We start from the raw sequence: 16,919 nt of genomic DNA on the forward strand, positions 1-16,919 counted from the left end.
AAAACTTGCGAGGTTAGGGGAGTTATGGAGACAGAATGGGAATTGCTGCTATCCACTTCAGAGTGGGGACGCGGGATGGGGGTTTATTTCTCATGCACGACTTCCTGACCAAAGTAAACTTGGCGCTTGCAACAAGCGCGTTAAAACCTCAGTTCCAGACACACTCAGTCCTTTTTTTCGCTCCCTGTCTTCATGGTCTCTAATCTCGGACATTTATTCGCTACCGAAAGCCTCTTAAAAGCGCCAGCAGGCGACGGCGACCAACAGCTGAAGCTGGCGCGGCCGTCTCGGGAGCGACTTCTCCTGTAATGGCGCCTGCGTCAAACACTAACATGGCGGACTCGTTCGTGCGCGGCGCAAACGTCAGCACCTCTACCCCGGCGGCTCAGAAACAGCGGAGGAGAGCGGGGCGGTGCTCGCTGATTGGCTCGTGGGTGGAGCGAGCCCGTGCGGACGCTCCCCCGCGAGCCAATAAGGAACCGGATAAAAGGAATTGGCCGCTGCGCCTCCTCCCGAGGCATGCTGGGAGCCTGGAGGACTAGCGAGGAGGAGTTGAGAGAACGGAGCGGACGCCATGGCGGCCGACATCGAGCAGGTTTTCAGGTCTTTCGTGGTCAGTAAATTCCGGGAGATACAACAGGAGCTTTCCAGGTAAGCGCTTCCCAGACCTTTCTGCTCCTCGCTCCTGCGGGCTGTTAGGGCCTCGTCTATCTTTCCGTGGCATCTTTCACCGAGACGCCGTCGTTTCTCGGCTCAGGCCCCGCTACGGCCCCGCCTGGGCCTGGGATCCATTTTCCGGGCCATCCCCCCGATCCTCCGTCCGTTCCTTTCGAGAAAGATCGCTCCTTCCGCGGTGTCCGCACACGCCGTTTCTTATCTTGGAGTTAAGACGTCCACCTTTCTGTGGCTTGTGCACCCCCTACCCTTCAGCTTCTCGGAGGCCCAGCGTCCACCAGGGCCGGGCCTAGTTCCTTCCCCAGCTCCAGCTCCTCCTCCTCCGCCGCCGCCGCCTCTCCCCTCCCCCTCCCCGCCTCCGCGCATATCGCCGGCCGGTGTCTAGGGCCGGAAAGGGTCTCCAACGGCCGTTTCTTGGGTAATCTTCAAACTTCTTTATTATTGTACGCTTCAGATCGTTTGGCGACCCGAGTCTCTTAATTAGATATTCGGGCCCCAGTTAGTGCCCTGTGCACTCTTTTTAACAGTTGTAAACTAAAACACCCCAGTTCAATATAAGACACAAAAGAGAAAATACTCGACAGGAGGAGAGAGGGGGGCCTTTGAAACTTGTGGTTGCCCAGTTTTATTAAGCAGAAAGTGGACTACGTGTAGCTCTGTATTTGTCTTGCTACCCCGACTTGATGGATGGATTTGAAGAACGTCGAGCTGTTTTTGTCACTGCTAGTAGACTGAAGAGATTAGCCTTGGGTCCCAGAATTTCAAGTGGAAGAGATTTCCAAAGTTGTTTACGGGAAATAGTGTGGGTTATGTTAAGTGTTGTTGTTCCTGGGTTTTTTTTGTTTTTTTTTTTTTTTTTTTTTTTTGGTAGTTTTCTACAAATCGACAATTTCTTTAAAATAAGATTAGGAAAAGAGAATTTAAAAAGTAAATATTTCAAGGTAAAGTGTTTTAATGAATGGTGTAAGTTGAGAACAGAGCGCTGGAGAATCAGCTGATAAGCAATTGTAAATAACGTGCCCAAGCTATTTAGGCTTACTGGTGCAATAATGCTTTATTGCTGGAATTTTAATTTGTTTTTTAAAGAATACAGTGTTTTTTGTTTTCTTTTGCTTTTGTTTTTTTGTTTTTTGTTTTCTTTTGGATAGTTTCTAAAGTCAAGGCTTACAACCATGTCATGTTGCTGAAGCTGGCCTTTTGCTGATGGGTGGATCACAGATGGTTTTTTCTAAGTAGTTATCTATCACCACAGTTGGATTTTAACATTTTGAAATATTGGCAGGTATTTTTTTTTAATGAGATGAAACATAAACTAAGGGAATATAATAATATTTCCTGAAAACTTTTGTAATTTTGTTTTGAGACAGATTCTCACTATGTAAATCAGGCTGACTTTGAACTGAAAAGGATGTGCTTGCCTCTGCTGGGATTAAATCCCAATGCTACCAGCACCACCCTCCTGAACTTTCAGCGTTTTCATGTACTAATTGTATTTACTTTTTTTTTGAAGGGGGCTGTTTCTATACAGGTTTCTTTGTGTAGCCCTAGCTGTCCTGGAACTAGCTCTGTAGACCAGGCTGGCCTCGAGCTCACAGAGATCACTTGCCTCTGCCTCCCGAGTGCTGGGATTACAGGCGTGCACCACCACGCCCAGCAACATGTCTTCTAATGTGATCATTTTGTATTGTGTTTTAGATATACTAGGAACAGATTTGTTCTTGAAGTCTACATAATTTGAACACTTTTCATAGCTACATAAATTCCTTTTTAGGGCACATTGTTGGACAGCAAAGTAGGTTGAAATTTTAGTTGCTTTTCAGTAATTGTAATTAACATCCTGATAGCTTTAAGAAAAAACATTTTTATAGACTTTATTTATTTATTGAGATAGATCCACCTGCCTCTACCTCACAGTGGCTGAAACGCCACAATACCCAGCCCTTAATGGGTAGAATACACCTTAATCCTAATGCTCAGGAGGCAGAGGCAGGAAAATCCCTGTGAGTTAGGTGGTCTACAGTAGTAAGTTCTAGACCAGGCAGAATACAGAGACCCTGTCTCAAAAAACAAAACAAAAAAGCATGGTAAGTATGTATGCTTAGAAAAAGTATAAAATAATTGTTTATAAAGTCTGTAAAGAAGCCAGGTGGTGGTGGCACATGCCTTTAATCCCAGCAGAGGCAGGTGGATTGCTGTGAATTCGAGGCCAGCCTGGCCAACAAAGGGAGTTCCAGGATAGCCAAGGTTACACAGAGAAACCCTGTCCCTAAAAAACCAAAACAAAATAAAACAAAAAACAAAACAAACAAACAAAAAAAACCCAAATAATTCCAGCACTTGGGAGGCAGAGGCAGGAAGATCTCTCTTGAGTTTGAGGCCAGCCTACTCTACAAAGTTCCAGGATAGCTAGAGCTACACACAGAGAAATCCTGTCAAAAGACCAGAATAAAATATATAAATAAAGTCTGAAGAGAGCATTAGAAAAAAACAGCATGCTTTAGGGCACAATCACTCTAAAACTCTTTTTTTTTTTTAATTTGCCACTTCAGTGAGCTGTTTTTTTCCCCATTTGCTCATATATTCATCATATAGGTGGTAAGACTAATGTTTAGATGACTAATGTACACTTTTTTGTATATAGTTTCCCTCTGTCTATGAAAATAATAATAGTCCTGATTATAGAGTTTCGGTAAAATTACATGGTTTTTAAAAATACATTGCAGGCCATCTATGGTGGTGCATGCCTTTACTTTAGTCCTAGAAATTAGGCAAAGGTGGGCAGATCTCTGAGTTCAAGATCAACCAGGGCTACATAGTGAGTGAGGCCTTTGTCTTAAAAACAAAACAACAGGAAGTAGCACAAGTCAGTACTTACATTTATTATTAGCCTAATAAGATTTGATGCATTAGAAAATCAGTCCTCACTAAGGTCTTTCTCTGGTTAAACTGTTAGCAGGTAGGAATTTTGAGTGTTCAGGTAGTAAAATTCTAATTAAAACTGAGTTTTAATTTTTGCAAGTTTACACAAAAATACTAAAAATGTTCATATGAATGACCTTGTTTTATCTACAGTAATATTCTTCTGGCCCTTTGGTCTGAAAATATGTTAAGGCTTTACTATTAGTATAAATGAATTGCCACTTGTGCTATGTGAATTTGAGTTCTAGAAATTGTATGCTAGCCGACTTTTTTTTTTAAAAAAAGGCGTAAATGACTAGATGCAGCATTCTTTATAAATTTTACAGCATTTCAGTCACAATCTGAACCTGAAGAGAGGCTACCAGCGCCCTTTTTACCTGGTGTTTGCCTTGATTCCTTGTGATGAATGCACAGGTGTGCCATAGCCCTGGGACACTGGGGCACTGGGCGTCTGTTTTTGTGAATTGGCTCATTGATACTTAGGTAACTGAAAGGTTTAAGTTGTTTCTTCTTCTTCTTCTCCTTTTCTTCTTTCCTTTCTCTCTTTCTCCCTTTCTCCCTTTCTTTCTGCCTTCCTTTCTTTCTGCCTGCCTTTCTTTCTTTCTTTCGTAGAATTTCTCTGTAGCCCTGACTACCTTTGGACTTGATCTCTAGACCAGGCTAGCCTTGAACTCAGAGATCCTCCTGCCCTGCTTCTTAAGTGCTGGGATTAAAGTACAGTGCCTGGCTTACTCTAATTATTAGAAATTTAATTATTAGAAATTTGAATTTGCTGGGACGGTGGTGTCACATGCCTTTAATCCCAGCACTTTAGGCAGAGGCAGGCGGATCTCTGTGGGTTCCAAGGCCAGCTTGGTATACAAAGTAAGTCCAAGATAGTCAGGGCTGTTACAAAAAGAAACCCTGTCTCAAAAAACTTAAAAATAAATAAATAAATAAATTTGATTTTAAGGATTTTCTTTTTAACTGTCACAGTTCTAAAAAAAAAAAAAAAACTGCGAAAGTGTTCTGAGTGTATAGTTTTAAGGAGGAATTACTGATGGCAGACATCTAAAGTAGGGACATCTGAAGTGAGATGTGGGCAATATAAAGTTATGTTAATTGCATTATTGTTGAATTTTTGATTTATCATGGTATGATAAAGGCATTAATGAATTTTGAAAAATTTTCTTGTCAAGTGGAAGGAGTGAAGGCCAGCTGAATGGCGAAACAAATACACCTATTGAAGGGAACCAGGCGGGCGATCCAGCTGCCTCCACAAGGAGCCTCCCAAATGAAGAGATAGTGCAGAAGATAGAGGAGGTCCTCTCCGGGGTCTTAGACACAGAACTGCGGTATAAGCCAGGTACGTTGAAGACAACTGTCAGTTTTGAAAATTTTAATGTTAATTGCACAGTCTTTAGGTTAATTTTTTCAGTGTCTTGTTGAATTCCTTTCACATCAGTTCTACTAAAACATAAACATTGGAGCACTTACCTGCGTTATTGGTGAAATAAGAATTTTCTGTTTGTTGTGACTCACTACTAGGATTTTCCTGTGTATGTCTTTTTTTGAAGGCTTGTATAAATATCTGCTCTTTTAAAAGTAGCTCTTAGTCAGGTGGTGGTGGCGCACGCCTTTAGTCCCAGCACTTGGGAAGCAGAAGCAGGCGGATTTCTGTGAGTTCCAGGACAGCTAGACCTGTTACACAGAGAAGCCTTGTCTCCAAAAACAAAACAACAAAAAAAGTGACTCCTTTTTTTTCTTTTTCTTTTTTTTTATTAATTCATTCATGTTTCATCTAAATTGTTATCCCACCCCTTGTATCCTCCCATTCCTCCCTCCCTCCCGCTTTCACCCTATTCCCCTCCTCTATGAGTGTGACTGAGGGGGGCCTCCTCCTCCTGTATATGATGATAGGTTATCAAGTCTCTTCTTGATGGTCTGCTATCCTTCCTTGGAGTGCCACTGGGCCTCCCCATCAAGAAAAAGTAGCTCTTGATGTCTTTTTTCACCTTGTGATTTTTTATTTCTGCCTGTATGAATGTTAGTGTATGGTGTGTGGCTGGTGCCTGAGGAAGGCAAGGGAAGGTATTAGACCCCTACTGAGGATTTCTGACAGCTCTGAGCCATCAGATGGGTGCTGAGAAATGACCAGGTGCCTTTGCAGGAGCAGTACAAGTTCTTCAACACGTTGTTCTAGCCTCTAAGTGTCAATTTCGTAATTACAGTATCCTGAACTAACTCTTTAGTGGTTGTAAAACACCTTAAATTCTGTTTTAAAGCCCATGCTTAGAGTTGACTTGTTTGTGCAAAGCAGATTGAAGCGCAGTCATTCACTGTGTACTATTTCCTTTTTGGAATTCATTAAATAATGGGTGCTAAAGAAATGAAGAATTTGGTCAGCGCTCGGGAGGCAGAGGCAGGCGGATCTCTGCATTCGAGGCCAGCCTGGTCTAGGACAGCCAAGGCTACACAGAGAAACCCTGTCTCAGGGCCCCCCCCCCCAATAGAAAGAAATGAAGAATTTGTGATTGACCACAAAAAATAAAATTTTAAAGTGTAGGAGTTAGGTGATATGGTTCTCTCTGATAAGATGTGATATGTAACAATAATTAGTCTTGCTTAGGTTATGTCTGTGGCCGTCTTGTTTGTGAGATAAGCAATAGGAAACAATTTTTATTTTTATTTTTTGGTTTTTCGTGACAGGGTTTCTCTATGTAGCCTTGGCTGTCCTGGACTGCCTTTGTAGACCAGGCTGGCCTCAAACTCACAACAATCCACCTGCCTCTGCCTCCTGAGTGCTGGGATTAAAGGCTTGCGTCACCACCGCCTGGTGATAAATTTTCTTTAGATACGATGTCTAGTGTTGGCATTTTTTTTTTTCCTGTAGTAGGAATCACAAGTATATTTGATTAGTCATTTCCTTAAGATTTATAAACTTAAAAATCTGTAGGGTAAATTTTACTATGTGATTGTAAGGTAAAATATAAACTATCTTATCTGAAGTAGGCAAATTGAAATATTAGGGCTGTATTTGCCGAGTGTTTAGGGAAATGTGGTTTTATCAGAATGGACAGTAAAGTAAAAGAAAGCCTGGGCTCTGCTGATGATTGCATTTATTCAGGTATTCTTAACTATTTAGAGCAGTCACCTGAACTTTGTTCTGTGTGCTTGCTATACTTTTTGTTCTGCTTTCCTAGAGATCAAGCCCAGGGGCTGTACAGTAACTTGGACAAGGCCCCTCATCTTCCATGTGATGGTTGGATTGAGGTTCTGTTTTAGAGTGAGTGCCACAGCACTGTCTGTGTATAGAGGGGGCAGTAACATATTAGTAGAAGTTACTTAATGAGAACATTATCCTCTATAACTTGACAATTGTACCTTTTTTTACATTAATCTTTCAGTAGCTCCATAATGATAATGTTTTGTTGTTTTAAAATAAGAATTGAAACAACTAAATACAAAGTAAATTCACTGATTAAATTTTACAATAACTTGCTATAATTTGAGAACAAAGAGTTTTTGGCTTTGTTTTTTGTTGGGGGGGTTGCTTTTTTGAGACAGGGCCTCACTTTGTAATTCTGACTGGCCTGGAACTTTGTAAACCAAGCTGGCCTTGAACTCACCGAGACCTGCCAGCCTTTACCTTCAGAATGCTGAGATTAAAGGAGTGTGCCATCAAAGCCAGCCTAAGAAAAGAATAATTTTCAAAATATTACTGTGTTTTTGTGCCCACATGTGGACGAGTAGACATGCATTTAGTCATGTATATATGTATGTAAAATATGTGTATGTGGACTGCCTTTATTGGAAGTCAGATATAATTTGTAGAAGTTGGGTTTTTGTTTTGTTTTATTTTTTAAACCACATGGGTCCTGGGGACTGAACTCAGATCATTAAGTTTGGCTGCAAGTAACTTTACTCACTGAAGCATCTCACTGGCATTGAAGGAAAATAACTTTAGAGTTTAATGAAACATATTTTTCTTTTCCTCATGCCAGAAGTGAAAATTGAACCCAGAGGTCTACACATGCTAAGCAAACACTTTGCCATTGAGCCTAGTTTAAAACCTAGTTTTAAAACTAGTTTTAACTAGTTTTGTGTTAGACCAAGAATTTATTTTGATGTGCATTTCAGTTGTATACATACTGGAAAAATGGAAGCCTTTGGGTTTACTGGTTTGTAGACAGTAGATTATTTTGTAAATTTCTATTTACAGTAAGATAACTTATACTGTGGTTTCTATATGTGAATCAAACTATTGGTAATTTGTATGAATCTGTTTTGGGGAGTGGCTGACAATTTTTCATTACTTTCAGACTTGAAAGAGGCCTCCAGAAAAAGTAGATGTGTATCTGTACAAACAGATCCTACTGATGAAGTTCCCACCAAAAAGTCAAAGAAGCACAAAAAGCACAAAAATAAAAAGAAGAAAAAGAAGAAAGAAAAAGAAAAAAAATATAAAAGACAACCAGAGGAATCTGAGTCCAAGCTGAAATCTCATCGCGATGGGAATGTTGATCTGGAATCTGATTCCTTTTTAAAGTTTGATTCTGAACCTTCAGCACGGGCACTGGAGCATCCTGTAAGAGCATTTGGCTTGTGTGAGCCCAGTGAAACACCCTCAGCGCTAGAGCCTCCAGTAGTATCAATGGAGGTTCAGGAGTCGCCGGCTACAAAAACTGCAGAACTGTCAGTTGGATCTACATCAGTAATCTCAGAACAGTCTGAGCAGCCTGTGTCAGTTACGCTGGATCCACCCGTGACAAAGATTCTGGATTCCTTTTCAGCAGCACCAGTGCCTATGTCAACAGCAGTGCTGAAGTCACCTGAACCCGTTGTAACAGTGTCAGTGGAGTATCAGAAGTCTGTGCTGAAATCTTTGGAGACTCCATCTCCAGAGATATCAAAGACCACGCTGGTAGAGCTTCCCATAGCAAAAGTGCTTGAGCCGTCAGAAACCCTCATGTTAGTATCAGAGACACCTACTGAGGTGCACCCTGAACCAAGCACATCAACAATGGATTTTCCAGAGTCCTCTACAACTGACGTGCAAAGATTGCCAGAGCAGCCTGTAGAAGCACCATCGGAGTTTGCTGATTCATCCTTGACAAGACCTCAGGAGTCACTGGAGCTGCCTAAGACCACAGCGGTGGAGCTGCAGGAGACGTCGGTGGCCTCAGCCCTGGAGTTCCTGGGGCCACCTGCAACCTCCATGCTGGAGTTGCAGGGGCCCCCTGTGACTCCAGTGCCGGAGTTGCCTGGGCCCTCTGCCACCCCAGTGCCAGAGTTGTCAGGCCCCCTTTCTACCCCAGTGCCTGAGTTGCCAGGGCCCCCTGTGGCAGTAGTGCCTGAGCTGCCGGGGCCCTCTGTGACACCAGTGTCACAGTTGTCACAGGAATTGCCAGGGCCTCCAGCAATATCCATGGGGTTGGAGCCACCACAGGAGGTACCAGAGCCACCTGTGATGGCACAGGAGTTGCCAGGGGTGCCTGCAGTGTCAGCAGCAATAGAGTTAACAGGGCAACCTGCAGTAACAGTGGCAATGGAGTTGACCGAACAACCTGTGACGACGACAGAGTTCGAGCAGCCTGTGGCGATGACAGCGGTGGAACATCCTGGGCATCCTGAGGTGACAACAGCAACAGGGTTGCTGGGGCAGCAGGAGGCAGCAATGGTGCTGGAGTTGCCAGGACAGCCAGTGGCAACCACAGCGCTGGAGTTGTCTGGGCAGCCTTCGGTGACTGGGGTGCCAGAGTTGTCAGGGCTGCCTTCGGCAACTAGGGCACTGGAGTTGTCAGGGCAGTCTGTGGCAACTGGGGCACTGGAGTTGCCTGGGCAGCTCATGGCAACTGGGGCACTGGAGTTCTCGGGGCAGTCTGGGGCAGCTGGAGCACTGGAGCTTTTGGGGCAGCCCCTGGCAACGGGGGTGCTGGAGTTACCAGGGCAGCCTGGGGCGCCAGAGTTGCCTGGGCAGCCTGTGGCAACTGTGGCGCTGGAGATCTCTGTTCAGTCTGTGGTGACAACATCGGAGCTGTCAACGATGACCGTGTCGCAGTCCCTGGAGGTGCCCTCGACGACAGCGCTGGAATCCTATAATACGGTAGCACAGGAGCTGCCTACTACATTGGTGGGGGAGACTTCCGTAACAGTAGGAGTGGATCCCTTGATGGCCCAAGAATCCCATATGTTAGCTTCTAACACCATGGAGACCCATATGTTAGCATCCAACAGCATGGACTCCCAAATGCTAGCATCCAACACCATGGATTCTCAGATGTTAGCATCCAATACCATGGATTCCCAGATGTTAGCCTCTAGCACCATGGACTCCCAGATGTTAGCCTCTAGCACTATGGACTCCCAGATGTTAGCAACCAGCTCCATGGACTCCCAGATGTTAGCAACCAGCTCCATGGACTCCCAGATGTTAGCAACCAGCTCCATGGACTCCCAGATGTTAGCAACCAGCTCTATGGACTCCCAGATGTTAGCAACTAGCTCTATGGACTCCCAGATGTTAGCAACCAGCTCTATGGACTCCCAGATGTTAGCAACCAGCTCCATGGACTCCCAGATGTTAGCAACCAGCTCCATGGACTCCCAGATGTTAGCAACCAGTTCCATGGACTCCCAGATGTTAGCATCTGGTGCTATGGATTCTCAGATGTTAGCTTCTGGCACCATGGATGCTCAGATGTTAGCTTCTGGCACCATGGATGCCCAGATGTTAGCATCTAGTACCCAGGATTCTGCTATGATGGGTTCAAAATCTCCTGATCCCTATAGGCTAGCTCAGGATCCTTACAGGTTAGCTCAGGATCCCTATAGGTTGGGCCATGACCCATATAGGTTAGGCCATGATGCTTACAGGTTAGGACAGGACCCTTATAGATTAGGCCATGATCCCTACAGACTAACTCCTGATCCCTACAGGATGTCACCCAGACCCTACAGAATAGCACCCAGGTCTTATAGAATAGCACCTAGACCATACAGGTTAGCACCTAGACCCTTGATGTTAGCATCTAGACGTTCTATGATGATGTCCTATGCTGCAGAACGTTCCATGATGTCATCTTATGAGCGCTCTATGATGTCTTACGAACGCTCTATGATGTCCCCTATGGCTGAACGCTCTATGATGTCAGCCTACGAGCGCTCCATGATGTCAGCCTATGAGCGCTCCATGATGTCTCCTATGGCTGAGCGGTCTATGATGTCAGCTTATGAACGCTCTATGATGTCAGCTTATGAGCGCTCCATGATGAGTCCCATGGCTGATCGATCTATGATGTCCATGGGTGCCGACCGGTCTATGATGTCATCGTACTCTGCAGCTGACCGGTCTATGATGTCATCGTACTCTGCAGCTGATCGATCAATGATGTCATCTTACACTGATCGATCAATGATGTCTATGGCAGCTGATTCTTACACTGACTCTTATACTGATTCCTATACGGAGGCATACATGGTGCCACCTTTGCCTCCTGAAGAGCCCCCAACAATGCCACCATTGCCACCCGAGGAACCACCGATGACACCCCCATTGCCTCCTGAGGAGCCACCAGAGGGGTCAACATTGTCTACTGAGCAGTCAGCATTAACAGCTGACAACACTTGGTCTACAGAGATGACATTACCTAGTGAAGAGTCTGTGCCACAGCCTGAGCCTCTTGTGAGTCAAAGTGAGATTTCAGAGCCTTTGGCAGTATCTGCTAATTATTCAGTGTCAGAATCAGAGACTTCAATGTTAGCATCAGAGGCTGTTATGACTGTTCCAGAACCTGTACGAGAGCCAGAGTCTTCAGTTATATCAACACCAATTGAGTCTGCCGTAGTAGCCGAACATGAAATGGTTCCAGAGAGATCAGTGACTTACATGGTTTCTGAAACTACTATGTCAGCTGAACCAACTGTGTTAACATCAGAGCCTTCTGTTATGTTGGAGACATCAGAAACATACGATTCTGTGAGACCATCAGGACATGCCATCTCAGAGGTATCTATGTCCCTCTTGGAGCCAGCCGTAACTATTTCCCAGCCAGCAGAGAACAGTCTGGAGCTGCCACCCATGCCTACCCCAGCACCTTCCAGTATAACAACCACAGAATCTCCTGCTGTTGCTGTCCCAGAACTTCCTGCTGTACCTGACCCAGAACCTCCCATAACAGCTGTCCCAGAACCTCCTGTTGTGGCTGCTACAGAGCCTCCTGCCATGACTGCTCCAGAAATTTCCTCCTTGTCTGTCTCAGAACCTCCTGTGGGTGCCCCAGAACTTCCAGCTGTGGCTGACCCAGAGTATGCTACCACTGCAGTGTCAGGTGTTTCTTCCCTGGAGCCTTCTGTGCCTATCTTGGAACCAGCAGTATCAGTCCTTCAGCCTGTTATGATTGTTTCAGAACCATGTGTTCCTGTCCAGGAACCCACTGTGGCAATTTCGGAACCTGCTGTCACAGTCTCAGAGCAAACTCAAATGATACCACCTGAGATGGCTTTAGAGTCTTCACCAGTAATAGTGGAGTCTAGTATTATGCCATCACATGTTTTGAAAGGAATGAATTTACTTTCTGGTGATCAAAACCTTGGTCCAGGGGCTGGCATGCGGGAGAGTCTGTTGCACCCTGGTGAAGAGCCACATGATGGAGGACATTTGAAAAGTGACTTGTATGAAAATGAGTATGATAGAAATATGGACCTGGCTATAAACAGTCATTTAATTGCTAAAGATACAGAGCATAATACAGGGTGCATTCCTGCCATTGGTCCGGTTGGTGAAACAAGTGAAGAGAACAGTTTGCCTGTTAGTGTGACTAAGGAAGTCACAGAATTGGACACCTGTCCTGCTGTTAGTGAAGCTGATGTAGGAAGAAGCCTATCTTCTCAGCTTGTTCTGGAACCGGATACAGTGGGAACTAGTAAGGGGTTGCAATTTGTCACAGTATCTGCTCCCAGTTTAGATAGTAAATACGATGTTGAAATATCTGTAACTACTCAAGATACTGAACATGACATGGTGATTTCCACCAGCCCCAGTGGTGGCAGTGAAGCCGACATAGAGGGACCTTTGCCTGCTAAAGACATTCATCCTCTTTTACTGTCAACTAATGTTTGTAAGGACACAGAAGACTCAGCACCTATAAAAGAGACTGACCAAACAGTAGCAGCTGCTCTTAGCCCTAAAGCAAGCGGTGATGATACAGAAGCATCTCCTCCCAATAAGGAAATAGTTCCTGACTCAGGATATTCTGCCAGCATTGATGAAATTAATGAAGCTGACTTAGTGAGACCATTGCTTCCTAAGGACATGGAACGTCTTACAAGCCTCAGAGCTGGCATTGAAGGACCTTTACTTGCTAGTGAAGTTGAACGTGACAAATCAGCTGCCAGTCCAGTTGTAATTAGCATACCAGAAAGAGCTTCAGAGTCATCTTCAGAAGAAAAGGATGATTATGAAATTTTTGTCAAAGTTAAGGACACACATGAAAAAAGCAAGAAAAATAAAAACCGTGACAAAGGTGAGAAAGAGAAGAAAAGGGACTCTTCATTAAGGTCTCGGAGTAAGCGTTCCAAGTCTTCTGAACATAAGTCACGCAAGCGTACCAGTGAGTCTCGTTCTAGAGCAAGGAAAAGATCATCTAAGTCCAAGTCTCATCGTTCTCAAACACGGTCACGGTCACGGTCGCGACGCAGGAGGAGGAGTAGCAGATCAAGGTCTAAGTCTAGAGGAAGACGGTCTGTATCAAAAGAGAAGCGCAAAAGATCTCCAAAGCATAGATCCAAGTCCAGGGAAAGAAAAAGGAAAAGATCAAGCTCCCGAGACAACCGGAAAACAGCTCGTGCTCGGAGTCGAACCCCAAGTCGACGGAGTAGGAGTCACACGCCTAGTCGTCGGAGAAGGTCTAGATCTGTTGGTAGGAGGAGGAGTTTCAGCATTTCCCCAAGCCGCAGGAGCCGCACCCCCAGCCGCAGGAGCCGTACCCCCAGCCGCAGGAGCCCGCACCCCCAGCCGCAGGAGCCGCACCCCCAGCCGCAGGAGCCGCACCCCCAGCCGCAGGAGCCGCACCCCCAGCCGCAGGAGCCGCACCCCCAGCCGTCGGAGAAGATCAAGGTCTGTGGTAAGAAGACGAAGCTTCAGTATATCACCAGTCAGATTACGAAGATCAAGAACACCTTTGAGAAGAAGGTTTAGTAGATCTCCCATTCGTCGTAAAAGATCCAGGTCTTCTGAAAGAGGCAGATCACCCAAACGTCTAACAGATTTGGGTAAGTCATGCTTTACATATAATTTAAGCTTAATTTCTGATGATCTTGAGTCAAAAGTATTTTGAGTTGTTTCAGAGATCATTAGATTGTGTTTAGAGAATAAAGGGGAAGTACACTTAAACAGTTAAAAAGGTCTGTGGAGAGTGTTAGTTAGAGCCTTGATATGATCTATACTTGTTATTTTGCCTTAAGAAAATAGATGGAAAAGTCTTATTACAAGTCAGATTGTGTGTTGCACATATTTCAACATATTGGCTTTGCAGATAAAGCAGAATTCTCTTAGTAATTGTTTACTTGTTTTGTTTTGTTTTTGACAGTATTAGTCTGTAGTCTACGTTGGCCTGGAACTTAATTGTGCAGCCAGCCTGAAGTGGCTGTGTTCTCTCCTCAGTCTCCTGATAGCTGGGATTTCAGACTGAGCCACCATGCCTGATGTTAGCTGACACATTTTAAGATGGCAATCTAGGATTGTTGTTCTGAGAAATACCATAAGTATTGAAGTTAGGAAACTTTGTATCTGGATGAATGATCCAACCTTTTCAGTAAAGTGAAAATTATTGATTTAGTCTGTTTTTAAAAGTAAATAAATGTTCTTTCTTGCTAAAACTGGAAGTAAGATTACCTGCTGAGTAATTTATCGTATTCCCAATAGATAGGGCATTTTTGGTTAGGGCAGTGTAGAGAGAAAGACAATGAAGAGAGCAGAATTTGTATTCAGTTAGCAAGAATTTTCTGATGTCTCTTGTCTTAGAATAGAGTAACAGTAGGTAATTCTGAGCCATTTTAAGTTAGTGTAGGAAGTTGGTAGAATGCACTCCTTTTACCAAAAGGCAAAACTTAGAAGAATATGGTAATTGCCCTAGTAACAGAGTTAAGAGTACATCTGCACAGTGGAGAGGTTGTTAATTGTTGTTCCATGAAGGCTTGTTAAAAGAGATGACACTTGGGGTTTAACAAGGGATTAAGTTGCTGTCAGATTAGAATGGGGTTTGTCTGAGAGTGATGGACAGAGACTAGCTTCTGTGACCCACTCTGTAGCTGAGGTTGACTTTGAACTTCTGATACTACTGCCTCCACCTCCCAAGTGTTAAGGATTGCAATTTTCCATGACCAGTTTTATGGAATACTGGGGCTTGAGCCCAGGCCCTGTACGTGTTTGGTAAGCGTTCTTCAACTGAACTGCACACCTAGCATGAAAATGAGAATAGTTTAAGGCCATGTTAATTTTAGGAAATAACATTGCCTTTAGCAGACTTGTGCCTTATAATTTGTGGCTAGTTGATCATTATAGATTCACAGTAAGCTATTTTGTGTAGCCTTTGAATTGGAAATGTAGTGTTAATTGTTGAAAAGGGCCCATCCACCTGAATCATAGTCTAATTTAGGGCAGAGTACAGCTATCTTTACTATATGCATTACTATTGATAGAACAAAAACGTATAGCTTTTAGGAAAACTGCTTCTTGTATTTTTCTTCTTACAGATAAGGCTCAATTACTTGAAATAGCCAAAGCTAATGCAGCTGCCATGTGTGCTAAGGCTGGTGTTCCTTTACCACCAAACCTAAAGCCTGCACCTCCACCTACAATAGAAGAGAAAGTTGCTAAAAAGTCTGGAGGAGCTACCATAGAAGAATTAACTGAGGTAAGCTAGACACAGTTTGTTTTCATTCTTAAATGGATTATTCCATGGATCTTGACTCTGGAGTGTGCCAAAACCTGAATTGTGGGCTGAACTGATAATGGCTGGCACCGAGTGCCCAAAACCCGAAATACAGATGTGGCAGCGGCAGAAGCTCTGTTTAGCAGGCCATTATCCGGGATGGCTAAGCTCCGCCAGCTAAAAAGTTACTTCCCATTACTTTTGCTTTCCAGTTTTAGAAGCCAAACTGACTGAGGAGTGGAACGGTTCGTTTGAATGGAGGAGGTGTTGAGTGAGCAACACGCAGAAGCTCGCCTACAGTTTCGTTTCCATTCACGACGTGTTCACTGATCGCCAAGAGTGTACTGCATATACGCAAAGACACAGACAATCTTCAGAAATGATCTTTTGCCACCGGAGCTTGGAAATTAATGAGAATAGCTGGCCATTGCCTGAAAGGAACTTCTTTCGCATCAACATTTCGGGTTTTGGCTGTTTGGTACCAGCCATTGGCGATAATGGCCGGCCATTATCAGTTCTTCCTGCGGTTCGGGTTTTGGCAGTAACATATTTTAAATATACTTATTTTTGTTTTTAAAAATTTGATCTTTTGAAATTGAGGCTTTTGGGGGAAGCTTTGTTTTACTTTAATATTTTTTCGTGTGTGTGTGTGGGGAAGACGCTGAAATTGCTGCTAGGATCCAGAAATAACACACTGTTTCATATACTGAAACGTGTTATTGGCTAGCCTTATGCCAGCCTGCCACTGTCAACATGCTCTGTTCCCATTGGTTACATGCTTGATACACTCTTGTGTTTTTGGCTAATTGAGCTTTTTAATTCTATTGTAATATTTTCAATTGATAATAGATATGATAAATTCTGCTTGTATAGACAGGTCTACTAAAATTTACTCAACCTTTTTATAAATGGAACCTGTTCCTTTGCTTCTGAGGAAGGAATTGACTTTTTATGTTGGACTGCATCCATTGTGCCCTCTCCATCATGCCTTATTTTCCATTCTTAAGTTACAGTCCTTAAATAAATTAAAAACAAAAACATTTATGGAGAGACATGTTACTATTTACCCTGCCACAAATGTGTAAAATCTTTTACCATACACTTGGAGATTATAAAGTTTCTTAATTTGTTTCCTCACTTAGATTCATTATAGTATGAATTATAACGTAAAGAAAGACCTAGCAAAAGCCTTTATTGCTTACTTACCAAATGCAAGCTCTTCATCTAAAACTCTGTGAACACTTAGCGGTTTGCTGTGGTTAGCCTCATCTTCAGCGCTCTTGTCCCTCTGACAAGTCTCTCCTGACCTCCTCATGACCACCTGACCAATACAAATTTCCTCTCCTTCCTACTTCTTGTTCTTTACTATGGAAATTTCGCTTAGAACTCCTGAAGGAGTGTTCTTTGATCCTC

The 16,919-nt window shown here is 43.7% G+C and overlaps 1 protein-coding gene across 1 annotated transcript in view; it reads left to right on the forward strand.

The window, feature by feature from the left end:
- Positions 1–492: 492 nt before the first annotated feature.
- Positions 493–16,919, forward strand: part of Son (SON DNA and RNA binding protein) — a 33,820-nt gene continuing 17,393 nt past the window's right edge. The window contains 5 exon segments of the mRNA XM_051150249.1: positions 493–651; positions 4,773–4,939; positions 7,896–13,555; positions 13,557–13,845; positions 15,328–15,488. Of these exon segments, the coding sequence (XP_051006206.1) occupies positions 575–651; positions 4,773–4,939; positions 7,896–13,555; positions 13,557–13,845; positions 15,328–15,488 (6,354 nt within the window). The 5' untranslated portion in view covers positions 493–574.

This window comes from Acomys russatus, chromosome 8 (genome assembly GCF_903995435.1).
Source record: "Acomys russatus chromosome 8, mAcoRus1.1, whole genome shotgun sequence".
Classification (NCBI taxonomy): domain Eukaryota; kingdom Metazoa; phylum Chordata; class Mammalia; order Rodentia; family Muridae; genus Acomys; species Acomys russatus.